Raw genomic sequence first — 26,850 nt, forward strand, 5'->3', positions numbered from 1 at the left:
GGAAGACAAGCGGGAGGTCGATCGATCGGCTGACTATATTGACAAGATACTGATTGGTTACATGTTGAAGAAAACATACAATACAAAATACAGAAAAAGTTGGTTCCATTCCCTCCCACTACCCCCCCTTACCCACCCACCCCCAAATACTCATCATCGTGATTTGGTCAGAACAGGGCTCAGAGCCAGAGGTCAGGGTGACCAAGGAAGAGGGGGAAGAGGGCTATGAGCAATGGGTTCGTGGCTGTCACAATAATGCTGTGGTAATGCTGTGAGTTCTCTCCCAGCTGTGAGCTGGGGGGTAAGGCGGGCACTGCAGCCTGATGACCGCCAGCTGAGGGAAGAGCTGCCTCTCCCTTCCCTGGCCCCAAGGGCCTGCCCCGCCACCCAGAACCAAGCACACTCCAGACATAGTAAGGATATGGATGCTCCTGCTGAGCCCACTAGTCAGCAAGAGGGGAAGAAGGGTAACTGATCCAACCCCTGCCTCCCCACACACCAGGGTGGGGGTGGAACAGGGGCATGTGGCTACTACCAGCAGAAAAAGAGGGGGAGAGCAGTAGAAAGGGCAGGAAATGGGAAGAGCAGATCATATATATTAAAAAAGTGACTTAAGACTTAAAATTGAATTAGTATTTGTACAGAAAGGTGCAGGTGGAATAACTCACTCCGGCCTATGATCAAAATGATACGGAGAAATCATGGTGGACCCCTCCCCCTGCCCCCCAGTGGTGGCCCGAGTCGTTAAGTGCGATTGGTTAGAGTGGATTCCAGTCGGGTCATTGAGGCGGAGGAGATGGGGGCAGTGGGCAGGCAAGGGGGGCTCAGTTGCTGCAGCACTGGCTCCGGCTGGCAGGGTTGTTCTCTTGGAGGTCCACGCCTCGGTTCCGGCCTGGAGCACCAGCTGCATTCTGGGGTTCATTCTTGGGAAGCTTCTTAGCTGTTGGGAGAGGAACAGGAAGATGTGTGTTTGTGAGGAAACCCCAGCACTCTGCCAAGTCCACTTGGGTACCACCCAATCAGTGATACCCAGCATACTGATGGCTTCACTTCTATGTGCCAAGTGCATTCAGGGTCTTTCAGAATACTGAGGCAAAGAGGGGTTAAATAACTCTCCCAGGACCACACAGTTTAATAAGTGGGAGAGCAAGGATTCAAACCCACCCAGGATGACTCTAGAGCCAAATGAGGAGAAAAAAAAAAAAGAATCCTAAGTAGTGGGTAGGGAGCTGGTGATGTATAGTTTTAGATGGTGGTACAATAAAGGGTCTGGAAATGAAGTCCTGAGACTTGGGCTCAGGTTTTAGAAATTCCTGGAGTGAACTATATTTATCTGAGAGATGAAAAAGAAAATTTTATCAAAATATTAAAAATGGTAAAAGATCTGTTGATGAAGGGACCCCACAGACCCCACAGACAGCAAGCAAGTAATACACCCTGGCTGGGGGAAGGGAACAGAGGCAACTTACCTATAGCCATGAAAATTTCATTCACGTTCATTGCAGTCTTTGCTGATGTCTCCATGAACAGCAAACTGTTGTCCTCTGCATAGGCTTGTGCTTCCTGATTTGGACAGAGGTGAGAGAGTGAGTCAGAGAAGGCGATGGCACCCCACTCCAGTACTCTTGCCTGGAAAATCGCACGGATGGACTGGTAGGCTGCAGTCCATGGGGTCGCTGAGAGTCGGACACGACTGAGCGACTTCACTTTCACTTTTCACTTTCCTGCATTGGAGAAGGAAATGGCAACCCACTCCAGTGTTCTTGCCTGGAGAATCCCAGGGACGGGGGAGCCTGGTGGGCTGCCGTCTATGGGGTCGCACAGAGTCGGACACGACTGAAGCGACTTAGCAGCAGAGAAAGTGAGTGGGAGGGAAACACTGGCAGGGGCTGAGACCCAGGAGAACTGTCCCTGATTACATTGTCTTCCATACGATAGAGACAATGCAGCGGTTTTCAGGCCTAAGGCGCCCTGTTCTGAGTTCTCCACATCACACACAGCACCTCTCAGCTCACACACATCAGCAGATGTCTGACTCAAGTATCCATGGGCCCCAGTTCTGCCCTTGCTTTTCAAAATTACTAGGCTAGAAAATATTTCTAGCAAGTTATCCTACAAATAAATACACTCACACACTTGGACAAAAGTATGTGGATGTTGACTACGGCACTGTTTCTAGTCTTTTGTAATTACACACAACCTAGAAATCCATCAGGTGGGAACTGGTTAAAAAAAACACACAGTATGTAAAGAAAGAGATTCATTGGCCTGATGCAAAGAGCCGACTCACCAGAAAACACCCTGAAGCTGGGAAAGACTGAGGGCAAGAGAAGGGGGTGACAGAGGATGAGATGGTTGGATGGCAAACTCAATGGACATGAGTTTGAGCAAACTCAGGGAGATAGTGAAGGACAGGGAAGCCTGGCATGCTGCAGTTCATGGGGTCACAAAGAGTTGGACACAATTTATCGACTGAACAACAACAAGACTTGTGCATATTTTCCAGAAAGACAAGAAAGTGAGAGGAATTTGGAGGAAATGGAACTGAGTTTCTAGGGTTAGAGACCCAAATTTCATCCTATATACTTTCCTGTACTGTTAAAAATTTCTGATGTGCACGTGTTTAAATAAAAAAAGTTTTTTTTTACTGTTTTGTTAAAAAGTCAGTTTATAGAAAAAGTAAGCTGAAGCTTCTGCTATCTACACACACACACATCCAATCCTGATGAACACAGAAGGCAGAGCGGCGGACGACACTCCCTTTAGGCTGTGCTCGAGCCGTGAGGGGACTCAAGACAGCAGCTCCCCTACCACCAGCCATGGCAGTCCTTCGCAAAGCCCGAGCAGCCTGGGGAAGCCTAGTGGAGCCAGCTTGTCCTCCCACCAAGTCTGCTCTGTCCCCCACCTGGAACTCCACGGCTCTCTTGCTGGCCAGGTCCGCCTTGTTGCCCGCAAGCGCGATGACGATGTTGGGGCTGGCCTGCCTCTGTAACTCCTTCACCCAGTTCTTGGCCCGTGCAAAGGTATCCTGGGGAAACAGGGCCAGAGCGTCAGCAGGACAGGGTGGGCCTTCTGTCCAGGGCCGCTCACTGGAGAGGCTGGAGCTGACAGTGCCCAGGTGTCTAAGATGTCACCACCCTAAAGATTCTGGAGAGATGCCCGCCAACACCAGAGGAAATGTGCCCACACCCCAAACAGGAATAAAGGGTGGAGAAGCAAGAGAAAATCTTTACTGTGTTGGTGATGTCGTAGACCACGATGGCAGCCTGGGCCCCCCGATAGTACATGGGGGCCAGGCTGTGATACCGCTCCTGTCCAGCTGTGTCCCAGATCTCAAACTTGACTGTTGTGTCGTCCAAGCAGACGGTCTGTGTGAGGAAGGCCGCTGGAAGAGGGAAGGCGGTGTTACCAGGTGTGGAAGAGCTGAGAAGACACCCCCACACATCTGTGCTGAGCCATCCAGGCGCTGGCGCTTAGAAGCCTGCTGCTGACGGGGGCACCGAAAACCCCCAAGCTGGCGGCCAGAGCAGCTGAGCATGGCAGGCAGAGCTGGTGCTTCTGTGTGTCGAGGGGGCCGGGGCTGCACAGGCTTTTCAGACCCGGCCAGGCGGGAGTGGGAGGAGAAGGGAAGCTATTTCAGAAGCCCTCCCTGAAGGACAGCAGCCAGGGGCAGGAGAGGAAGATTCCAGGAGAAACCCGGCTCCAAGCACAAAAGGGTGGGCCCAACGCCCCTCCTCCACTCTCCCATCAGAGAACACTCTGAGCCCCTCTGCTCCAGCCCACGGGTGTCGCTGGCCTTTGGTGTCCTGAGGACACTCTCACACGCTCAGCTATACTGGGGAAGAATGAAGTACACGCCGTGCTACTGCCAGGCAGGGGCTGGGTGACTGGCTTCCCACCGCCGCCCCTGCCACCTCCAGGCATGCCGGCTGGCCGCCACCCTTGGCTTTGCCCTCGACTCACTCCTGACTGGCTTGACCTTCAGGGAACACAGTGACCCTGTCTTTGGCCGGGGGAGGCAGGGGAACACTCAGCACCTGTGCATGTGCTTCAAAGGAAGAGTCTTGGAGCTGCGACTGGCAGGCGGGAGAGCCAGCAGAGGACTCCGAGCAGCTCTGTGGAGGAAGCTGGCCCTCTGCGGCCACCCACCCCACACCTCCCTGAGGGGCCTGGGGCACTGCCTCACTTCCCCCTCTCAGCTCCTGACTGGAGTGCTGAGGAGGCAGCTGAAGACTGCTGACACGGCCCATTCTGTTTCCAGCTGCCTGGAAACCTCCTACCAACCAAGAGGGTAGAAAAAGGATGACTCAAGCCCAAGGTCAGCCCCAGCCCCTCGAGGAGGGTACTGGCCACTGAGGCAGGAGGCTGAGGCCAGACCCTCACATGCTACCCGCCAGGAAATCACTAGGAAATCAGTGACAGGCTCTGAGCTCAAGAAGGGCTAAAGGTCAGCTTCAGAAACACCAGCCCACTCACAAGGCCATTTCCCCATTCCGGGGTTGACGCACTGCCTGGTTGTGGTAAGAAGATAAGAATCCTCAGAGACCCAGGTGGAGCCCTCCCGTCCCAGGTCAGTGAGGGGTGTACCTCGGGCCACACAAGTAAACCAAGAGGTAGAACCAGGGGAGGAAGGCGGTTTTAGTCTCTCAGATTATTCTCACTAAATGTCTGTTGGGACACAGACATGGAGACCAGCTGCTGGATTCAATCCCAGGGCTTAGGGGAGGCAAGCTGCTGCCGCCTGAGGCATGCTTAGCCTGTGGGCAGTTAGCGTCCCTTCTCCTCGATGCCCAGGCATTTCTTCCACTTCCCTGAGACCACCATCCCCGCCCTTGGGCCCACTCACCTCCAATTGTGCTCTCCTGGTACTCGTGGAACTGACCCTTGACGAAGCGGAGGACGAGGCTGGATTTGCCCACTGCGGACTCCCCCAGCAGGACCAGCTTAAACTGACAGATCTTGTTCCCAGCAGCTGGTCCGTTGGGTCGCGCTGCGCCTCCCCGACCCGCCATGGCCCGTCCCGCTGTAGTGGTACCAGTGAGCGTGGGGGCAGGGGCCGGTGCTATGCAAAGAGGCACTTAGTGGGGAGGAGGACTCCAACTATAAGGGAGAGATCAGAAGTACTGGGTTAGTACAAAGACTGTGGCCCAGCAAGCCCTTCTTAAACCATAGGTCACTCCCTCCGCCTCCTTGACGACCTGGCTGACTGCCTCCCCTCCCCCCCTACGTCCTGCCCCACTCTTCCAAAAGTTAGGACACGAGCCCTCACTAGGCTGTAACTCACATCTCTTGGCCCTACAACCATCTGATGGTAAAGAGAAAAGTGGTCTCCCAACTCTAGGCTCACAGTTCTCAGCACACTCACTTCCCAACCCCAGAAACGTACATTTGCATACAAGTTAACACCCACAGGAAAGGAATGGGCATCTGCCAGTCTGGTGACTGACGGGTAAGTCAACGGGCAACATGGGGTACCAAAAACTGGCTCAGAAGATTCTAGGATCTAGCTCAACAAACAATGGACCTCTGGCCTGGTAGCTCAGATCACAGCCCGCCTCTGGGCAAAGCCAGAGTGGGAGGTGAGGCCAACCAGGAAGTGGAGAGTCCCCGTGGAAAGCTTCTCAGACAAGGTGCTCGGTCAACCTCGTGGGCATTTGGGGACCAGGGCCCGGCCAGGTGCAAGTTGTTATCAAAAGAGTCGTTCTGTCCTGTCATCTCCAGAAGGACTGACCAACTTTCTCAGTCTGAGGCTGGACTGTGCGCTGGAATCAAAGCTTCATTTCACTCCCTCCTCCTGAGCCTCTCCCCCCGTCCCCCACCAGCTCTCTCATTTCTGATGGCCCAGAAGTCTCACACACATTAAAAAACCAAACACACACAAAACCAAACACACACCGCAGCCAGCCAGCTCTGCTGGCAGTCAGAAGGGCTGCCAAATTTCCCTTTTAAATAGAGACCTCAGTTCCATTCTCCACTGGCAGAGGCAGAGGGCGACATGGAGGAGGACAAGGGGGGAGGTGTGGATGGGCGGAGACAAACATGGGAGCCAAGACCTCGTATCCCCCCACCCCACCAGGAGCTGGTGCTCCTACACTGGCATCTTAGTTCTGTTAGTGGTGGTTGGGACTGAAAAGAAGGCTGAGGCACCCATCTCCAGAAGCCTCTAGAAGACTAACGGGTATCAGAACATACACAGAATGTCTGAAACGAGCTCTGTGAGTAGGTACTGTATCCTGAAGGCTCTGTGGGGCATCTAAACCTAAGCTGAGAAGAAAAGGTTTGGATGAGACTGCCCTTTGCAGGACAGAGTCTATGCAGGAAGGGTTTCAGAGCGAGACAGCCCGACTGGCCTCTGAGCACAGGGAGCTCGTTCCCCACCAGTCAAAGGAGAGGGTGTGAATGAAGAGGGGGGTGTTTGTGAGAAGCAGTGGTCTGCGCTCATGTGAGAAGCAGGCACAAAGGGCTCACTTTGTGCAACCTCAAATCGTTTCTCCACGTCCAAGTTCTCCCAGCAACTCGCTTAAAAAGTGAGCTTCAGGAAGAGTGATTCACTAACCAGGAACAAGAGTTTCCTTTCTGGATGGCTCTAAAGGAAAAGAGGTTTGAAGTGGGGGCCACCTATTCCCCAAGAGCACACGGAAGGAAGTATGGGGGGGTCCTTAGTTGGTGACAAGAAATGCTAGTTTTGAAATATTTTCTAGTTTCAGATGCTTTCTCTTTCACCCCAGTCAGTGATATTGGCAAGACCCTCCCCTGCACCCTCGAGGCCAGGTCTGTGCTTTCGCTCTTTTGTCACCTTCCTCTCAATGTTCTGAACAAACAGGGAATTCAAAGAGCGCTCAGCAAATGAAATGGTTTTCAGAGACAGCTGACATTTACTGAACAACTGCACAACCGGCATCTCCTTTAAGCTTTAAAACCATCTCTTATTTTTCAGATAAATAGCCTGCTGCTTAGGTGTTAACTGCCCTGCTCAGAGCCACCCAGCATGTGGTGACGGAACCTGGATGCCAGCCACGGTCCCCGCTGTAGGGGGCACTGTGGAGGCAACGCCCTCCCTCTGTGTTTGGTTTTGAGCGGCTGGGTGAATGAGACTCTCCTTTTGTGGCAGGAGTTTGCTGGCCCAGCAAGGGCTGGCTCTGGCTGCCAATCACAGCCACCCTGAAGTCCCTGTGTACTCTTGCCACCAGTGGGAGGAGCTGCCCAGGGCCAGGCGAGAGCGACAGTGTGAAACCACGATGGAATTACGGGTTGGTTATTACCATGAATCCACGTGATGCGTGATCTTGGCCCAGCAACAAAGTGTGGCTGGGGCACTGGAGAAGGAGGTATGAATGAGTGGGGAAAGGGGAACAGGAGGTGAAGACGCAATTCCAAGAAAACCAAAGCAGCTGCGGCTGAGGGTTACTGGGGTGGGGGGTAACCAGCACTCACAAGTCAAGAAAAATAGAGGTAACACTTAAGTTTTGCTCTTATCAAACCAGTGGGTTTCCAAACCTGCCCAGACAACTCTGATTTTTTTAAACAAGTCAGAAGAAGAGACATATAATTTTTATGCAGTGGTTCTCAACCCGGTCTACACAACAAAACCACTCGTGCAGTCAGCCCCCGGAGGCTCCGGTGCAGGCTGGAGAAGGGCCTGGAGTCTGCATTTTACAACTCGCTGCAGGAGCTCTGCCTAGTACAAACTGGCCGGGGCCATGTCCCTCCTGGATGCTGGGCCCGCTTGCAGAGACACCTGAGCAGGCACACACAGCAGTTTTTTATGGCCTGTGCCTCGTGGTTTTCCTGGCCCCACTCAGTGATCACATGAGCCGAGGTCTTGAACCTTCCCAGACACTAAGGCACAGAGGAAGTTGATTTTGTCACCAAGGGCACACGGAGACATGGAGGTGCCTAAGACAGGCAAAGGCCATACTCCGAGGCCCCAGGAAGCCCTAGGCCCTCCCCTCCCAAGACTGGGAAGTCAGAGACGGCAGGTGGTAAAGGTGAAGTCACTGAGCTGGGCTTCTGTCTGGGAACCTTTCCTCCTGAACCAGCAGCTAGATTACCCACAGGTGCAGTCAAGTGGTGGCATTCTAACCCAAAATGACACAGTAAAAGTCAGTCTTCTTTCAGATTGAAATCCATCCAATTCTGTTGAAGAGCTGTCCAGCCCAGCCTGAGACCAAGGGGGTAAGAGAAAGAGGAAAAAAAGAGCAGGATGCTGCTGTTCTGACCTCTGGACACTTAGGTGTTGCTCAGTGCACGCATGCTTAGTCACCCAGTCGTGTCTGACTCTGCTGTAGACTGTAGCCCGCCAGGCACAGGCAAGAATACTGGAGTGGGTAGCCATTCCCTTCTCCGGGGGATCTTCCCGACCCAGGGATCAAACCTGGGTCTCCTGAATTGCAGGCAGACTCTACTGTCTAAGCCACCAGGTCAGTGGATCTCAAACTTTTTCCCATCAGAATCACCCACTAGGTTTAGAAAATAGGCCTGACCAACTGCATCTAGAATCTCTAGGGGTGGAGTCTAGAAATCAGTGTTTTTAAAATAAGTCTCTTTGGGACTTTCTGAGCGGTCCAGTGGTTAAGAATCTGCCTTCCAATGCAAGAGACTCGGGTTCCATCCCTGATCAAGGAATCCCACATATCACAGGGCAATTAAGCCTGCACTCTGCAGCTACTGAGGTCCATACACTCCAGAGCCTGTGCACCACCATGAAAGCTCCAGCATGATGCAACTGAGACCTGGAGCAGCCAAAAAAATTAATTAATTAAAAAAACAAAAAACATAACAACAAAAAATAAAATAAGTTTCCCAGTAATTCCCTGGCAGTCCAGTGGTTAGGATTCAGCGCTTTCACTGCTAAGAGCCTAGGTTCAATCCCTGGTCAGCGAACTAAGATCCCACAAGCTGTGAAGCATGGCCAAAAACCCAAAATAATAAAATAAAAATAAGTTCCCTAAGTGATTCTAGGTGGCTGATTTAAGCCCAAGAGTTGCAGCTGACACAGGAAGGAGGGAGGAAAATGAGAGACAGAAAGGCGCCCCCAGATGGGTACTGTGGACAGTACAGGTGGAGCAAGCTGGGGGTGGGGACTGGCTCTTGGCTTTACCCAACACCTGAAGCCTTCTCCAAGATACCACATGCTGCTGGAATGTCACCCCTCCCCCCAAGCATCCATACCCTTCTCTAATCCATGAAGTCACCCACTTGATATGCTCTGTCCTTCCTGGTAAAGAGTGAGCAATTCCAGCTGGTGGGTGTCTCTCGAACTTCCTGTTTGCTTCAGAAACTTCCTCTAGCTGAGAGTCCCGGCACAGCGTGGATAGTGAGCAGATTAGGGAAACCAGATTTCGTTTTGGCCAGAGGCTGGGCTGAGACTCTAGACTTGCTTACTCAAGGTTAGCCTTGGGGGTTGGGGGGTGCTGGCCAGTGACTCTTCAGCTATACTTTACTCTGGATAAGAGCATTCCTGAATATTTAACACGGTGAGAATTGGGCAAGAGGACAGCAGAAGCAACCTGTTAGCTTAAAGAGAATGAGCAAATCAGGGAAGGTAGGAGAGTTAATTAGGTTCAAAAGGTAAGGTGTAGGGACTTCCCTGGTGATCCAGTGGTTAACAATCAGCCTGCCAATGAAGGGGACACGGGTTTGATCCCTGGTCTAGGAAGACCCCACAAACCTTAGAACAACTAGGCCCGTGCACCACAACTACCAAGCCCACGCTCCATAACGAGAGAAGCCACTGCGATGAGAAGCCTGCACACCACAACTAGAGAAAGCAGCAGCAACGAAGGCCCAGCACGGCCAAAATAAAATAAACACAAACTTCTTTTTTAAATCTAAGGTGTAAGACACTAAAAAGCTCAGATCAGCAGGGGAGCTGACTCACCCCTAGACTTAAAAGCACAGGGGAAAACCAGAACCACCATGACTGGAACCCAGGACCAGAAGGCAGACTCACAGCAGGACTACCCCGGCCTCCAGCTGGTGGCAGATCCAGAGAGACAGGAGCCAAGATCCACAGGAGGTACCACACCCTTTCCCAGCACTATTAGCAGTCAGGACTTGGAAGACTGAACTGGGTTTGGTTAAAGCCTGAGTGACCTTGGCCAAGTCAGACGAGTGACCGCTGTCAGCTTCAGTCCCTTGTCCCTTATCTAGTAAATGGTATTACCTAACACCAATCACACAGCGTTGTTAAATGAAACAAGATTAAATGAAACAACACGCAGAGTGCATGGCACAGTATCCTCCTGAAGGTGAGGGACTTGTGAACAGCAAGGTTGTTACACTACTAAGAGCCTAACTAACTAGCTTTGACTCATTGGTTGTCAAAGTGCAAAGATTCTCTTCACAATCACAGAGGAGGTGAAGGGGAGGCGAAGTGACTTGCCCAGGGTCACAGCCGGGTGGTGGCAGAGCCCGAGCCCAGGATTATAACTCCAGCAAGGCTCCCCAATCAGAGACAGAAAGCCCAAGAATATTAATAATGCCGCTACATCCACCAAGAGTAACGGGGCCACCAAAATATGGCTTTTAACTGTGGAAAAAGGAGTTTTGTATCAAACTAAAAAAAAGACACGCTGTTGGATGGAAAAGTTCTGTATCTTGATTTAGGAGGTAGACACATGAATGTCTGTCGTTCAGTTGCTAAATCGTGTTCAACTCTTCTGCATTCCCTGCAGCCTGGGGCTGCAGGCTACAGTCCATGGGCAAGAGCTTAGGCTGTAGCCCACAACCCACAAGGTCACGGAGAGTCCGATGCAACTTAGCAACTACACAGCAGCTGCAGCAGGACAGAAGCCCACCAGGCTCTCCTCTGTCCAAGGGATTCTCCAGGCAAGAGTACTGGAGTGGGCTGCCATTTCCTTCTCCAGGGGATCTTCCCAACCCAGGGATCAAACCTGCATCTCCTGCATTGGCAGGTGGATTCTTTACCACTGAGCCACCAGGCACACCCACGTGGATGTCTACGCAAGCAAAAATGCACTTGAGACTTGTAAGTTTCACTGTATATAAGTTACATGTTAATGAAAAGATTAAAAATGCTGCTGGTACAGAATTTTGCATATAGTAATGAAAACTTAAAGCTTAGAAACATGAGACCAATCTAACTCCCCTGTAGATAAAATATTTTATATTTTAGTATTACAAAAGGCAGAGTAAAGACAATCCAAAAAATGTTGTCTGAATTAGAAAAAGATCAAAAGAGAGCAAAGATACCCAAATGAACAAGGGGCGAGATAGCAGGATTCAACATAAACAAATATGCCTGCTGTATACATATTAAGAATATACTTATGGTTCGTACTTAATTGTGGATTAAAGAATTTTAAGGTTGTTTAAAGCTTCAGGGAAAAGCTGACGCTGATGTCTTTTCAGTGCGGAGAAAGAGGTTACAGCGGGGAGACTCTCTGCACTCCCCAAGCAGTCCAGAGGGAAAAGGGTTTAGGGGTGGACTCAAAGAGAGGCATGTCCTCCCTGCGTGACCACTGGCAACTGTGTGGAATCACTACACCGAGGGCCTGAGTCTCATCTGGAGTGTGTAACAGAGGAAGCTGGGCCTTGGAAGCCAGAAGCTTAGCAGTGCACGTAGGTTGAGATCTGGGCAGAATGTGATGGTGTGTCAGGCCAGGGCTGCAGTCTCATCCCACAAGGAAGGAAGGGGCTTGGGAGAGATGGAAGCAGGAGGAGAGGGAAGGGGCGCTGCCTTTACAGTCACAGCACGTGACTCCCTATCCAGGGGAAAGGGAGAGAAATCATCCCAGAGGGGGACTCAGACAAGTGAGAGGGGAGGGCCCTACTGCTGGGACAGGCTGTGGAATCTGCCCCAGCCCGCCCAACTCCCTCAACCTGGAGCAGTTTCCCCTCTTCCCTTCCAACAGGGAGACTCCACGGGGTTGGGGTCTAGACCCCTGCACCGCAGTGAGGCTGTGAGCACGGGGTCCACCAGCTACACCAACACCTGCCGAAGGGACCGCACGCAGGGACACCAAGAGGCTCACACCCTGGTTACACATGACCGAGTGGGCCTTCCCCTGTGTCTGGAGCCGTGCCAAGGAGCAGCCTGGACAGAGCGTGGCCGCTCCTGCAGCCCTCTCCCTGGTAGGGGAGGTCAGCGGTGTTGCTCAGCACAGATGCCAGGAGCTGGGTGAAAGCCACCCCTGAGGTCAGAGCCCTGGCCTCCCCGCGCCCGGCCCCAGCAAGAGCCCCAAGAAATCTTTCCCTGATCTCCAAGCTGCTTTCTCAGCCCTCGACCACAGGGCTCCCTGGAGAGGCAGACAGCCGAGTCAGCGCTGGATGGAAACCTCCAGGCCTTCTCTTCCTGTGCCCATGGGCAAAAAGGCTGCCGAGGGGCGGGGGCTTAACTACCGGGATCTGCTGACACGGCCCAGCCAGTGTGCCCATCCATACCATCCATCCAAGGGCCCTGGGCCCCAGGGGCAGCGCTAGGGTTCTCTGCTGGTCACTTGGGTGGCAGGGTGGTGAGGAAGGCCAGACAGACAGGGGTCTGCCTACAGCTGCACCAGGTGAGGCTTGTCTTGCGTACTGATTTGAAGAGGCCCTGGGGCGCACGGGCCTACCACTGCCACTAAGAGACTCTCTCCCTGAGACGGCCTGGCCTCCGGCTCGGCACACCTCAGTCCTCAAGGCTATGTCAGAATCTCTGGCCCCATGTAGGGCAGCTCTCTAAGAAGCCTCGAGCAAAAGCCCGACTGGACGTCTGAAGCTTTTTTGGTGGCACAAACCCCTGTGCATCCAGCTACAGGGGAGGGGGATGGGACCAAGGCTGTGTGGTGGCTCCCCACCCTCAACCCCATCCCCGGCTCTTCACCTGCCAGGGCTGGGTGGAATGCAAAGAAGAGAGCCGGGCAAGCTTCCTCAGCTTCCTCCCTCATCCCAGCCTATACCTGCTGTGGTTCCGAGTCTGAGTCAAGTGGAAGCCAGTCAGAATGGGTGTAGGATTCCGGCCAACCCACAAGCCTCACGATTCCTCTGTCTGAGCTGTTCATGCTCCTACAGTTCATTTCCTAAGACAGCGCTAACTAGGATCTCAACAACTCAGGGCCCACCGAGTCCTCTGTCTTGGGAAGGTCTCTGCAGGGGCCAGGAGTACCTGCCTGGACAGCGGCTGCTTCCACGGCTGCCCCAGGCCCAGAAAAGACTCCAAAAACCTTTGCTGAAAGTCAGAGTCATCAGCAACACTTGCCTACCGAGCTACTCATACAAACTGACACCTCTCACAAACCCTTCCTGTCCTTAACAAAATAAAAAAAAAAGGAAAGAAAGAAAGCAAGCCAGTTTAAGTTACTGTCCCCGCTTTGTTTTGCCCTTAGCTCCTCAACAGAGAGCAGAGGGCAGAGGTCATGCTCCACAGGCAAGCAGGGGAAAAGAATCAGGTATTAGATCTAGCAAACCAAATTCCTCCTGCTCAGACATCCCACATGCTGTGGTCAGAGGCTGCCCAGCCACCAAGAAACAAGGTCAAAGTTCCTGCTGTGGGGTCTGAGGGATGATGGCTGCTCCAGGGAGCCTGCACGCCAAAGAACAGTATTTTAGGCTGATCTCTCCTTTGTTAAATTTTTGTCGTACAAAATGTCGATGGGTGAGGGGAAGAAGTCAGGCAATGCATGGGTCTCAACAGTTTTGAATGAGTGAATCACACTTCTATTTCATGGCCCCCTTTTCATGACTGTGGTAGGTGGCAAGAGGCTGGAGAACTTGGGGGCTTGAGGGCTGGAAGTGAGAAAGTGAGAGAAACTAAGGGCACTGTTGCAGATGAAACGATCGCAATACAAAATTCTCAAAGGCAGACTATGGGTTTCCCTTTGTTTAAACAGCACATAACATCAAACCTGACGCACAGTGGGTGTTCATCAGTGTGGTGAACCGAGCCTGCGATGCACATACAAACTGGTTAGGTCTGGCGAGCGAATGGGGTAGCTCAAGGCTGCAACACACATCCATCTGCCATACGGTTCGTATCCCTCAACAGAGCCATAGCCCAGAGGAAGAGACGCTTCCGCACTCCATATAGAACCTCTTAGGTCCCATCTGCACAGGGGTGAGGAGCACCAGGGCTGGAGTCAGACAAACTTCAAGTCTGAGAGTTGCCAGTTCCTAGGGTGGGTCTGTACTGTATCACTGAACCCACCTCCTCACGTGCAAAATAGAGATTAGTACCACCCATCTCCCGGGCTGCTGGGGAAAGGATGTACAAAAGACTCTCAACCAAGGGCTTGAGGGCGATCTGATGCAGGCAGAGCTCTCCCTGTAAACGTTTGTGGTGGGGAGGTCCCAACAAAGAGGAGTCCTCCATCAAACGTTCCAACACTATTTATTCACGTATTGCTTTTGCTTCCAGTTTTCCTGGACCCCATTTATCAGTGCCCTTCATCTGGAGAGTGTGCTGAGGAGGACAACAGCTCAACTCTGAATACTTCTGTTCCTCTCCCAAATGCCTATGTTGAAACCCTAATGTCCACTGGGATGGTGTTTGGAGGTGGGGCCTTTGGGAGGTGAGGCTGTGAGGGCAGAGCCCTCATGAGTGGGATGAGTACCCTTTTATTAATGAAAGAGACTCCCAGAGAACTCCCCTGCCTCTTCCAGCACGTGAGGACACAGCCAGAGGTGGGCAGTCTGCAACCTGGAAGAGGGCTTCCACCAGAACCCAACTGTGCGGGCCCCTGATCTTGGACTTCCAGCTTCCAGAAGTATGAGAAACAAATTTCTTTGTTTGGAAGTCACCCAGTCTGCTGTAATTTTGTACAGCTGCCCAAATGGACTAAGACAACAACTTCCCCCAGTGCCTGAGAAAAAGGACCAGCTCACTGCTGATGTCCTGTGTCCTGTAAACAACCATAACCTTGTATTCTCTGGAGACTGACTTCCAAAGCCAGAAGAACAGAGGGTGGGGACCACCACCATTGTCCAAAAAAAAAAAACACCACAATCAACACTGAGCGAAAGCCCCCAACCAGGCAAACAAGAACCCTTTAAAAAAAATAAAAGTCCCACAACATGAAACATCGTAAAGCCCAAACGGCGTTCCTTCCATCTCAGAGCCTCTTTCAGGAAAGGGAAGAAGTAGTTCAGTTGTGGAGAGGGGGAGGGGACAGCGCTAGGACAGCTGACAGACACCAGAGTTCCTTTTAAAACACCAGGCTGCAAATGCTAGAGATTTGGTAACTGGTGTCATTAATCACCACAGCCTTCAGAGCCGCGCAGAGAGCAGTCTGATGACGAGGAGAGTAGCCAGGGTTCGGAGGCCACCCACGCCCGCCCGCACGCCTGGGATGCTTCTGACAGAGCCACCTGAAGGGGTCACACGTGCAGCTATGACTAGAAGGCAAGAGGCTTGTAAACCAACTCCTGTTCGGATCCCAAGTTAGCGTTTCCAGCAGGTTACCCATCTTCAGAGGGATGACAGTACAACGGAAGGATTTAAGCTATTCAGTGATTCAGGATCACAGCTCAAACTGACAGCCTGCCCTGAGCCTGCCTGGAGCCACAAACCCTGTGCAAGCCCTCCCAAAGGAGAGGTCTGTTTCTGAATGACAGCAATAGAATGCTGGCCTGGACCACAGGGACTCGCCTACCAGACTCAAGAGTTCTGGAAGGTTTGGCTGGAGAACTTAGCACCTGAAATACAGGAATGGTTATGAACCTCATCCTTCCAAATGGATAGTAAACTCCAAAGTAAATACCAAATCCGACCATTCTGGGCTCAGTCAAAAAGCATCAGGCAGAGGGTAGGAGAAGTATGGAGAAGCAGCTGCTGGCCACTGGGGTCAGCTCCCAGGAGTCTCCCGGGGTGGATTTCCCCGGTGCCGCTCCACCTCACCTACCCCTGGAGGCTTCAGCAACTATGACTAACCATTAAGAGGAGAAATAACTTGAGCCCAACCATATAACTCCATATCAACACAGCTGAGAGGAAGCATTTGCTAAAAAGGAGGGGCCCTGCAGAGCCAGCTGATTCTAGGACCAGGGCAGGAAACACACAAGGTAAGCCTGAAGCACCTTGCGGCGCCAAAAAGTAAGGAAGTGCTTACAAAAATGAAAACCAAAACACTCCGAGACCTTGGGGGTGGGTCAAAGGGAGCTGGAAGAGCTCCCAGGGACCAAAGCGGGGACAACCTGAACAATGAAGTAGCACTGGATTATAAACCTCAGTGTAAAATAAACACCCATGAGTCCATACTGATATAACTAATTGAATACATAAATGGGGGAGGATAGCCAGATCTTTTGTGTACGAGAATTCGAAACAACCCACGTAGATCCTCTGCCCGGGGGGCGAGGAGCCTCACTCCCCTCCTCTCCAGTGTGGACTTCTCAGAGGGGCTTCCTTCCAAGGAGGAGAGCACAAAAAGGGGCAGGGAAGATGATGATGTGGGAAAGCCCGACAAACACCTCAGCCGGCGACCAAAGCTGATGCTGGCAGTGGTAATCACGCAGAGCGTACGCATCCTCGATATGATGTGGTGAGAATGGCACTTTAGCTCTGTGGTCTTCCTCCCCAAAACCCATAGCCTCAGTATAACCATGAGGAAAATACTAGACCAGTCCCAAGCGAAAGATATGCTATAAAATATCTGACCAATATTCCTCAAAACTGTCAAGGTCATCAAGAACAAGGAGAGTCTAGGAAAACGTCACAGCTGAGAGGAACCTACGGAGATTTAACAACTGAAGGTAATGTGGTGTCCTGTACGGGATCCTGGAACAGAAAGAGAACACTAGATAAAAACCAGGGAGATGTGGGATTTCCCTGGCAGTCCAGTGGTTAAGAGTCTACGCTCCCGATGCAGGGGGCCCGGGTTCAATCCCCGGTCAGGGAACTGGATCCTACAGGCGGCAACTAAGAGCTTGTACGCCACGGTGAAGACCGAAGATCCCGCGTGCCGCACCCAAGACCTGGCACCGCCAAATCAACCAAGCGATTAATTTTTATAAAAAAGGCAACTGTGAATAAACTGTGGACTTTAGTTAATAATAATGCATAACGGGTTCATTAATTGTAACACATGTACAATACTAATGTAAGATACTAATCACAGTGGAAGCCATGTGGGAGCAGGGGTGGGGGGTGCAGTTGGGCAAAAACTCTAGGACCTTTGCAACTTTTCTGCCAACACCACTTTCTCAGGCCCACTCTTACTCAAGAATGAGCCTTGTGCAGACGTGCAAGCGAGGACCCAGGGACCAGAGCCGAGTTCACTTCCATCAACCCTTGCCAAACCCTGGCCTGGGGTCAGCACTGCCCCACCACCACACACAGCCACAGGGGCACAGCGACCAGGTGTGCGGGCGCTGGGAGGCAGTCAGTGGACCACGGATGGCCACGGCCATGCTCTTTCCCGATGAAACCTTGTGTGGGACGTGATATCCGGACAGCTCTACCCTCTAGAAATTGAGTTGGTGACCTGTCTCTGCCCCTTCTGTCACCTGTGCTGTAGCATTCATCCCGTTCACCTGTCTGCCTTCCTATCTCTGAGCAACTATGTGGCGGCTGGACGAAGAAATGAATCAGAGGGATGTGAGCCTGAATCCCAGGTTGACCGCATCCTCGCTGGGTGAGTTAGAGGAAACGGGCTGCCATCTGCTTCAAGGGCAGGTCTGAATGTCTGCCCTTTCCTTGGACAACCACAGTGGGGGGCCTGCTACGCTGGGTGCCAGGATGGCACAGAGACAGAATAGGACACGACTGGCGCCTCCACGGGGCTCATCTGCTAGACAAGGAGGCAGACCATAAGCAATGAAAGGAAAGCAGAAGCAAGAGGAAAGCCCTCAGCCTCCCTCGGGGGAGGAGGGCTTCACAGCGAAGTGATGTTCCAGCTGCGCTTTGAGAGAAAAGTTGGGCTCTGCGGCTCACAGGCGAGAAGCGGAGAAGGGCCTTCCATGCAAAGGGAAGAGCACACAGTTCGCCCAGAGACAGGGTGAGGAAGGGCCCGAGCACACTTTCAACTTTCCCCCTGCTCTGCCACTCACTCCACCGTACCCTGGGGACTGAATCCAGTCAGTCAGTCCTTGCACACAGGAAGCACGATTCAAAAACGTAGCTTTTATTTGGATGATTGTTCCTATATACAGGAGATGGGATAGTTACTCTGAAAACTAACCTTCTACAGTACCAAGCTATTAATGCAGAGGACTTAAGAAACACTCCAAAAAAAAAAAAAAAAAAGAAATACTCCAGTTCTACTCTGTCAAGGCTCTTGAAAGCACTATTACCTGGGTTGGGGGACATCCTAGTTTACAAATCCTATCTGAAGTGATACTTCTCAAAAGTACCCCTGACTCAACTCAGGCAAGAGAAAATGCAAAAGCCCAGAAATCTGGGAATCGAACCCAAAGCAGCCTGCAGCAACGAAAATATTGTCCTCAAGTTTCCTGTTTTAGCTTAAATATATGCAAACTTGGCATTCCAATCTATAATAGATTCAGGATTGTCTGAGTATAAAAACGTCTAAAACTGAGTAAGACTGAATTGCTTAGGAGATGCAAAGATCCATGTTCTGAGTATCCAGTGGGTCTGAGGACCCCCAGTGGGAGGAGCAGAATCATGGCCTTAGCGTTCTCTTCTGTAAAATGGGAACACAACCCACATCAATTCTGTTCCCCATCCACGGAACAAGACAACATGGCAACCATCCAGCCAAGCACCGTGCATCACAGTAAAAACTGGCAGAAACACTGACTTAGAATCCTAGGGATAAATTACGATGTACCTTCAAAACCCCATGGACCTTATGAGTATCTATTCTGTGCCAGGGAACAGACTAACTTCTTTGTCCTCTTTGTTTCCACTTTGGCAAGATATTTTGTATCCCCATTTTACTGGAAGAAAGAGAGGCTCAGAGAGGTCAAGTAACAAGTCCAAGGCCACAGAGCTGGTACATGAGGGAGTCCACATGACAACTTAGGCCTGGTTGACTCTAAAGCTCTCATGCCTTCCACCCCACCACACCACCTCTGTTTACCAGGCAAGGGTTAGAGGAAGAAGGGTCCTTCTGAGAAGTACTTGGTTGGTGGGGCTGAATTTAAATTTCTGACCTTATTCTGTGTTTCCATGTAAACTCCAGTGAAAGGAGCCCCTGGTGGACAGCCACATTCTTCCCACTGCAAACAGCAGGCAGCACCAGAGGAGAATCGGGAGGCTAAGCAGAGGCCAGCTCCACCAGCTCTCTGCGCCCTTCACCCTGCTCAGAGGGACCGTGAGTCCACTCACTTTTGCTTTCATTTTCCAGCCATCATGACTTCCAGATTCCCAAGAAATTAATGGCATGCAGATGCACGCGAACTCTCAGACCCTGAAGGGTCCTGACTTGAGACTCTTAACTGCCATGGTCCCCAGAAACAGAGGTGAAAGAAGACAGGAGGGCAGGGTGAGGGTGGGGAGGAAAACCAGACTCAGAGAAGGCTGTCGCTGGTGAGGATGCTAAAGGGTCTGCGCCTGGGCCACGGCTTGCCCATCCGAATGTCCATTCCTTCCAAAAACAGGCCAAAGGAGGACCCGCTGTTAGGGAAGATGAGGCACATCAAATCCCAAAACAGACCCAGTCCAACCTTCTTCCAACTGTGTAATCCAAGGCTGGCCACTTAAGTTCCTTCAGCATCGTCTCTAAAGTGGACATACAAGTGCCACAATCTTCCAGCACTCTTGTAAGGAACACATGTGAAAAGAACTTGGCAACTTTAAACTGACTTATAAAAAATTAGTTGTTACCACCCTTCCACAGTATTAAAGCAGAAAAAGGCCTACTGTTTGTCAGAGGCAAGACAGGAGCCAAAGGGCATCAGAGGGGATGGGCTTCTGTCGCACACACAGCCCTCCCTTTCTCTGCCAAGCAGTGTCAGATCTCTGCTGGGACTCTATCATCTCTGGATGACAGAAGTGCCTGCCTAACCCAGGGCACTAATGCCTTCCTGTCTCTGAAAGGGAGAGCTTCTCCTTCAGAAGCCTGCTTTAGAATCAGAGCTGGGAGACCAAGCCCGGACAAAGAAGGTCCCCTCAGAAAGCTAGCCAGCCTCATCCTGGGACTCCCAGAGTTCCAGAAACTACACCCCAATACTGAGGAGGTAAGTTTGGTCAGAGACCAATGGCCAGCAAGCAGCCAGCTTCTCTGACTTTGCCCCTCAGGAACACAGACTGGCCAGACTAGAGAAACTAGGTTGGTCATAGAAGTCTCCAGCAACCTCCAAAGAAGTTCAGAGAGACAGAGAGAGAGCTTGTGACCTGACTGTTGACACTAACAAGGTTTTTTTGTTGTTCAATAAAAAATGAAATAAGTGCATCCTAGGTCTAGCTCGAAAGTTCGCAGGAGTCAGACACTGTCCAAAAGAGGTCAAAAAGATCTCAAGGCAAAACAACTGGAATACTTGTAAGGAGCATCCAAGGGCAGTAAAGATGGCCCAGAACACTGAAGAGCTTCAGAAATTCCCAAAGATTGCATGCCTCCCTCCCTTCCTCCACTGTAGATAGCAAGGGTCAGTCATGGCCTTCAGAGTCAGGCTGCACTCATTAAGGTACAGTCTCAGGCCTGTACTTTGGCCACATAACAAAGAACCTCCCAGTTTGGTCTGAGACAGCAGCCATTTCACACACCTAAGTCCTCAGCAGTGGACAAGGATCAGATGTCAGTATGGGCCATCTCTCGGAAAAGCTAGGAGAAATCAGCACTTTCTGGCACGCGTGGGAATTCCTTGGGCTACAAAAAATGAACACATTAAGAACCCAGAGGTGTTACTGTGATCTCAACTTAATTCTCTGCAATGTACGATTTACGTGATCAAGCCCAGAGGGGAATGGAAATAGACCCTGGGACTACAAGTGGTGAGACCTGTTGATCAAGGAGGTGAGTGTGCTTGTATAGGGATGGGAAAGAGATAGCCCAGGACTCTTTAGTTCCAGACTCCTTATTTTTGGTCTTTTCCCTCTTCCCTAAAGACCAACAGACAGAAGTCCCAGGAGGAGCAGTCCCCTCTGAGGCAGCTTGGAACCACTCACGTGCTTTGGGAGGACAGGGCTGGGACTCCAGCAAGTGGGGGGGAGGAGGGGAGAGAGAAGATAATGAATGGGCAGAGCCACCCTGATCTATGTGATCTGTAGCTAGGATTGAGCAAACATCAGCTAAATTGTTCAGAGGCAGGAAGAGTGAGCGATACACTCAAGAGAACAACACTAGAGGACAGGGGCTGAGGGGCCAGACAAGAAGACAGCTCATTCCTAAAGAGTGATCAAGACTTTAAACTCTGCTGAGATCCTGGGTGGCTCTCTGGCTTCAGGAGACAGAGGAAGTTAAGGAGTTGTGGGAGCAGTCTCACCCAGGACCCCCACCCCCACCCCGCCCCAGCCCCAGGAAATCGAGATAAAATTCTTCCAGGGCTGGAGGGACAACTGTTTTTGTGGGATGGGGAGTGGGGGGCAGGAAAAAGGCGACAGACAACACTCCGGGCTACCTCTAAAAGAGAAGGGGCACAAGATCCTTCACACCTGACAAAGATTCCTCCAATTCTGGGAGCAGAGGGAGAGGAACTTAGGGTCTCTCCCTCCCACAATCGGACCAGACAGGCCAGAGAAGAGCCACAGAGATTTCCAAAGCTTCAGGAAGGGCAGATAAGGGGAGGAAAGAAGAGATCCCCCAGCTTTGGCTCGACGCCTGGGGAGTCCCTTAAGAAGGGGCTACGGGTCGGGGGAGGGATCAGTATCTCCCTAAGCCAGGGTTGGGCGGGAGGAAAGGCTGCCCTGGAGAGGCTTCAACACGAAAGAGACACTGGGTCCCAGGTCAGGCACACTCACGGCGGCTCCGGGGCGGCGGCGTTACTTGGGGCCGGGGCTCGGACAGGCTCCGCTCCTCTCCCCCCGGCGGTGTCCCAGGCTCCGGCCTCCACTTCCGCCTTTCAGCCGCTCCGGATCCGGATCTCCACCTCTGACCCGCCCCTCAGTACTCTCAGGTGACTGACAGGGCAGAGAGACCAATGGGAGGTACTCTAGGCCGACTCACTGGCAGCGCCGGCTTAGGGTGCGGGAGAGGCGGGAGAGAGCGCGCGAAGGATGGCGGGACTTGTAGTTCGCAGCTTTGGGAGGAGTTGGTGGCAGCCAGGGACTTAGGCTTAGGGTGGAGCCGGCTGCCGGCTAGGCGGAGCCCGGCCGGGAACTTTTTAAGGCCAGGCCCGTCGACCGCGTCATCGCGGGTTCCTGGCACCCCGAGGGGAGTCGAGTGGCAGAGCGTTGCGACAGGGCAGAAGGCTGTGTGTGCAGAACTGGGAAAGGAAAAACATGGTGTGAGTGAATACGCACGTGAGGCTGCGTGGACCAGTCTTCAGCATTCGCTAGCCCAGAGAAGCCTCTCGGCGCTTTAAGGCCAAGTCAGTTCTGGTAGCCCGACTGTTAGGGACAGTCTGAGATGGGAAGATAATGGAATCGCTATCAGAAGGGCTCTTTGGAGGCTACTGGGTGGAAAGAGCTCTATTGCCCAGCTGTTAACCAGGACGCTTCGCCTTTGGCTCAACCCCAACCTCCGCCTCTGCCCTGCCTCTCCCCTCCCCAACCAGAACCTGCTCTGTTCTCTGATGCCAAATACACATCTGCCTTAGCTCTCCCCATCCTTCCATAAATGCAGATCGGAACCACTTCTGTTTGCCCCACTTTGCTCTTCATATGGATCAGAACTATTTCTGTTTTTTCTGTTCCCGTGGTGTGCTTCAGTCTGTGGGGTTGCAGAGTCCGACACGGACATGACTTAGTGACTGAACAACACCACAGTATGAATCAGGACCATTTCTGCTTCTGCCCTCCCCCCGTCACCCCCTGACGCCTCAACACAAACCAGGATCTCTTCTACTTCTGCATCCCATCCCCAGGGACACTACTCAAAAACTGTATGGAATCAAAGCTCACCCCAGAGATAGCTATGGGCATCGTTCCTATGCTACCAGCCAGCACCAATCACACTTTGGAGCCTGAGCTGGAGAATCGACCTGGCAACCTCTCTGGGACAACCTGCCACAAAACTGCCCACATCTAGTTCCAACTGGTCACCAGGGTGCCTCTTTCTAACAGCATCCATAACATCCACCCCTGCAGTGATCATCAAAGTAATGAAAACTCAGAAGGAGGAACAAGCTTAGGAGAGCAGAGGGGATGGGGCAGAGTGAGATTCCTAGCAGGTCCTTGATTGGTGACAAGTGTTTCCTCCAGACCCTGCTGTACCTTGCCTGTAAGAAGGACAGGATCAGTTACTGCAGGATTGGTGGGGAGTCCCGTGGGCCACCTTTCCAGGGCTGGAGGTGGACCTGAGTCAGGGCTCTGTCCCTCCCACACACTGTGTCTGAATCTGTGGCTCTGACCAGGTTGGGGGGAGGGTGGGTATAACAGGCCCATAGTGACTCATTAAGGTTTCTGCCTCATCCCAGGGGCTCCTGGTGGCGTGAATGTGGTGCCAAGTGGATTGGTTGGCACCTTTGCCCTCCCAGAGACAGTAACAGGGCCCTGGGGTACTGTGTGGGAGTGACTATCATGTAGGCTCCTCCAAAGCCCTGGGGCTATCACACCAGCCCCCAGAAACAGCCAGAGCCAGCAACTACAAAAATAAAAGAGTTTATTTCCTATCCAAAAGTGAGCCCAGGGTGGTGGGTGGTAAAGGAGAGCTGGAAACCAGGGTGCATATTCGAGAAGGCCCTGAGTGAGACCATGTTGGAAGGGGGAGAACAGGCATGGCTGAGGTCTAGGGGTGGGGGAGGGGAAGGTGTGCTGCTGGGACTGTTTCAGGTTGCTGGCAGCAGAAGAGACCACTTTCAGTGTTGGCCTGCAGAGAGACAGAAACAGAGATGTGGACAGGCCCCAGGCCCAGGGGTAGAAATAGACATTACTTGACCTGAAAGGCACCCACTGGGGCAAAGGAACCTGGAAGCACACTCTAAGGCAGGGATTACAAACTCAGATACCAACAGAGATCAGATAAAGAATTCAAAGGAGGGAAGCTAGCTAGGTGTCAGGAAATGATCAAGGAACCTGGGGACTGCAAAGACATGGAGGATGCAGGCCTCATCCAAAGAGGACAGCCCCCCCGCCCCCACCAACTAATTATTGCCAGGTGCAATATTGGTCCAGAATTGCCAGATCTCTGTAATTTGTTTAGAGAAGCTGGAATATCTGGATTTTTTTTTTTTTTTTTGGGCTGTGCTGGGTCTTAGTTGCAGCATGTGGGGTCCAGTTCCCTGGCCAGGGATTGAACGAACCAGGGCCCCCTGCATTGGGAGTGCGGAGTCTTAACCACTGGACTGCCAGGGAAGTTCCCAGAATATCTGGATTTTTATGTGAACTTTCCTGATTTTGAATATGGCAACTCATTCGTATTTTGGAAAAAAAAAAATGCTGTGCGAGTCAAAGAATATCATTGGTTCATTTCCTATGTGGGCTGTGGACTAAAGTGAGCCCCTCCACCTTGGGCTGATGGTGGGAGGCCTGAGAAGTCTTGGGTTACTCATATGTCAGTCAGGGGACTTCCCAGTGGTTAGGACTCCCGTCTCCAGCAGAGACCTGGGGGCTGGGACAAAAGACCTCACAGTATTACTAGCCATTGCCGCATTGGAATCTCTTGCTGTAGACACCAAGATCCTGCCTGCTCTTTCCTCAGTCTTCATTTCCTAGACTGGATCTGGGGCCCTTCCCCTACCCCACCCCCATCTCTACCTGCCTCCAGGTCCTGGGGAGAAAGCCAGACATCTCATCTGCCCAGCTTAATGGGCACTGCGGTCCATCTCATGCCTGTTGGGTTCCATGGCCTCAGGTGGCTCCCCTCACAGAGGAGAATAGAGGAAGGTTTGGGAAAAGGGAAGAGTCACAAGTGACCAGACTTGGTTAAAAAAGGTCAGAGAATCCAGAGCCAACCAGACCCGCTGGTGGCTGCTGACCCAAGGCAGGAGGCCAAGGGGCCCAGCCCCTCCCTGGACGGCAGGCAGCAGCGCCCACCCCAGACAGGCCTGGGCCCGTGGCCATTGTCAGTGGATCGTGTCTGACCTGGACCGGAAGCTGTGCCTCATGAGGCTTGAGTTCGAAGGCGGGGCCTCTGGCACTGGGGAGGGTCCCAGAGGGTCAGGCTCGGAGAGGTAGGGGGACCGTACAGAGGGTCTCAGGTCAGGGTGGGCAGCCCCCATCTCTGCTGTCCCCACACTGGCCGGGCAGTGGACCTCAGCCCGAGTAGTATCGTGGAGGCCAGGTGGTGGTCCGGACATATAAGGAGAACTGCACGGAGGCCTCTGAAGTGGGCAAGGAGGGTGTGGGGGCCAAGCTGAGACTGTTGGGTGGCCCGGGGGACCCAGTCTGGCCTGCAGCAGGCCCATCATGTGTCGAAGTTCCTGGCTAAGCTGAGACACTTCTCGGTTGAGACGGGAAATCTGTTGAAAACACATCACATTGTCTCCCAGGTGCCACAACAGTCAATACCCCCCGAGGTGTGCTCCCCTCCCCAGTTTACAAAGTGCTTTCATATCCACTCTCTGCTCGTGGCCACCCTCCGAAGAAGACAGGACAGGGGTTATTTTTGTCTAGATGTAAATACCCCAGCCTCTTTCCAAAAAAGGATTTGGGATGACAGCTATTGCTATTCCCACCCCCTCACCCCTGCCACGCACACACTTTTATAAGATGTAGAAGAACGTGCTCAAAGAAGCTGCACGGCTGTGAAGTGACAGACGCAGGCTTACTCTCAGGTGATACATCACAGGAGCTCAAGTGTCTATTCAGCATTTTTCAAATTTCAGGAACTACAGAATCAACTGAAAAACTTGTCAAAATGCCGATTTCTGGGCCCCACCCCAGACATTCCAAATTGGGTGAGGCCCAGGAATCCACATTTTAACAGGTTCTCTGGATAATGTTGGTCTCTGAAGCTGGGGGACCACTGGTCTAGAACTGCCAGCTGAAGCAAGACTGACCTTGAATCCCACAGAACCAGGGCTGGCCCCACCCAGGTGCACCCCTGGGGATGCCTGATGTTTATCAGAACCCAGGGAAGGCCCATTCCCGAGGGCTGGGCCTGGCTGCGCTGTGGATGTGGCTTTGAGATCCCTGAGGGGGAGGTGGAGACACAGTCTCAGCAAACAGGATCTGGGGCTCTTTCCCTAAAGGATTCAGATGGGAGGGTCCAGGCCTCCCAGGTTATGCCCCACAGTCCTCTGCCCAGACAGGTGGTGGTGGGGATGGGAAGGAGATGGGGAGGGAAAGACTGGAGCATGTGACTTGGTGGGGGTAGAGGGAATGGCCCCTGCAGGAGCAAATCCCCTGTCAGTGGAGAGGCCCTTTTTTTCCCGGCCAGACCTCCTGAGTCAGCTGGAAGGCAGGGATGCAGCCCTCCCTGAGTACTTATAACCTGCTAGGGATCAACCGGGCATGTATGCGCCCTCATCTCATGCATACGAGATGGGAAGAACCATCTCCCCATTTTCAGATGAGGAGATTGAAGTTCAGAGTGGTTGTGGGGCTTGCCCAAGGTTACACAGCTAACACGAATATCTGAAATCAGGACTTTGGCTCCAAACGCTTTGCAATGCTGTTCTATGAGGCACATCTCTGATCCCAAGGTTGGAGGAGAGGAACGGACCCCAACTAACCTCCTGGTTCAGTCTGCAGACCTTTTCCTTCACCTCCTCAGCTTCAGGGGTGGCTTCCTGGCTGGAAATGGGCCCTGCAGACAGAGTGGGAAGAAGGGATGTTGGGTGAGTGCAGGGAGCTTGAGTCTGCAGCCTGGGCTGGGCCCTTCCTGTCACTGGGCACGCCGAGAGCAAGGGCAGAGGAAGCTCTGGGGTCAGGATGATGGGAAACCCAAGCTCCTCAGGCTGGTTTTGAGGCCA

General features: G+C 52.4%; 2 protein-coding genes across 2 annotated transcripts in view; both read right to left on the minus strand.

Annotated features, from left to right (window-relative positions):
* Positions 1–16: 16 nt before the first annotated feature.
* RAB5C (RAB5C, member RAS oncogene family) lies at positions 17–21,908 on the minus strand. Its single transcript, XM_027516870.1, has 6 exons — positions 21,797–21,908; positions 4,847–5,100; positions 3,234–3,385; positions 2,906–3,028; positions 1,470–1,563; positions 17–940 (listed from the first exon to the last, which is right to left on the minus strand). Exons 2-6 carry the CDS (start codon positions 5,010–5,012, stop codon positions 825–827), a joined length of 651 nt encoding a protein of 216 aa, XP_027372671.1. The 5' UTR covers positions 5,013–5,100; positions 21,797–21,908; the 3' UTR covers positions 17–824.
* The window catches only part of KCNH4 (potassium voltage-gated channel subfamily H member 4), a 42,120-nt gene continuing 15,287 nt past the window's right edge, over positions 18–26,850 (minus strand). The window contains exons 15-19 of the mRNA XM_027516866.1: positions 26,611–26,684; positions 21,797–25,395; positions 4,847–5,100; positions 1,470–3,385; positions 18–940 (exon numbers count right to left, since the gene is read on the minus strand). Of these exons, the coding sequence (XP_027372667.1) occupies positions 25,000–25,395; positions 26,611–26,684 (470 nt within the window). The 3' untranslated portion in view covers positions 18–940; positions 1,470–3,385; positions 4,847–5,100; positions 21,797–24,999. The remainder of the gene's footprint in view (positions 941–1,469; positions 3,386–4,846; positions 5,101–21,796; positions 25,396–26,610; positions 26,685–26,850) is intronic.

Source organism: Bos indicus x Bos taurus, chromosome 19 (genome assembly GCF_003369695.1).
Source record: "Bos indicus x Bos taurus breed Angus x Brahman F1 hybrid chromosome 19, Bos_hybrid_MaternalHap_v2.0, whole genome shotgun sequence".
NCBI classification, from domain to species: domain Eukaryota; kingdom Metazoa; phylum Chordata; class Mammalia; order Artiodactyla; family Bovidae; genus Bos; species Bos indicus x Bos taurus.

Excerpts from the sequence above, each read along its gene's own strand:
- RAB5C (XM_027516870.1), bottom strand. The coding sequence starts at position 5,012 with ATGGCGGGTCGGGGAGGCGCAGCGCGACCCAACGGACCAGCTGCTGGG. Across the intron at positions 3,029-3,233 it reads TCTACGACATCACCAACACA|GATACCTTTGCACGGGCCAA; the intron begins GTAAAGATTTTC and ends CTGTTTCCCCAG. Across the intron at positions 941-1,469 it reads TGAAATTTTCATGGCTATAG|CTAAGAAGCTTCCCAAGAAT; the intron begins GTAAGTTGCCTC and ends CTCTCCCAACAG.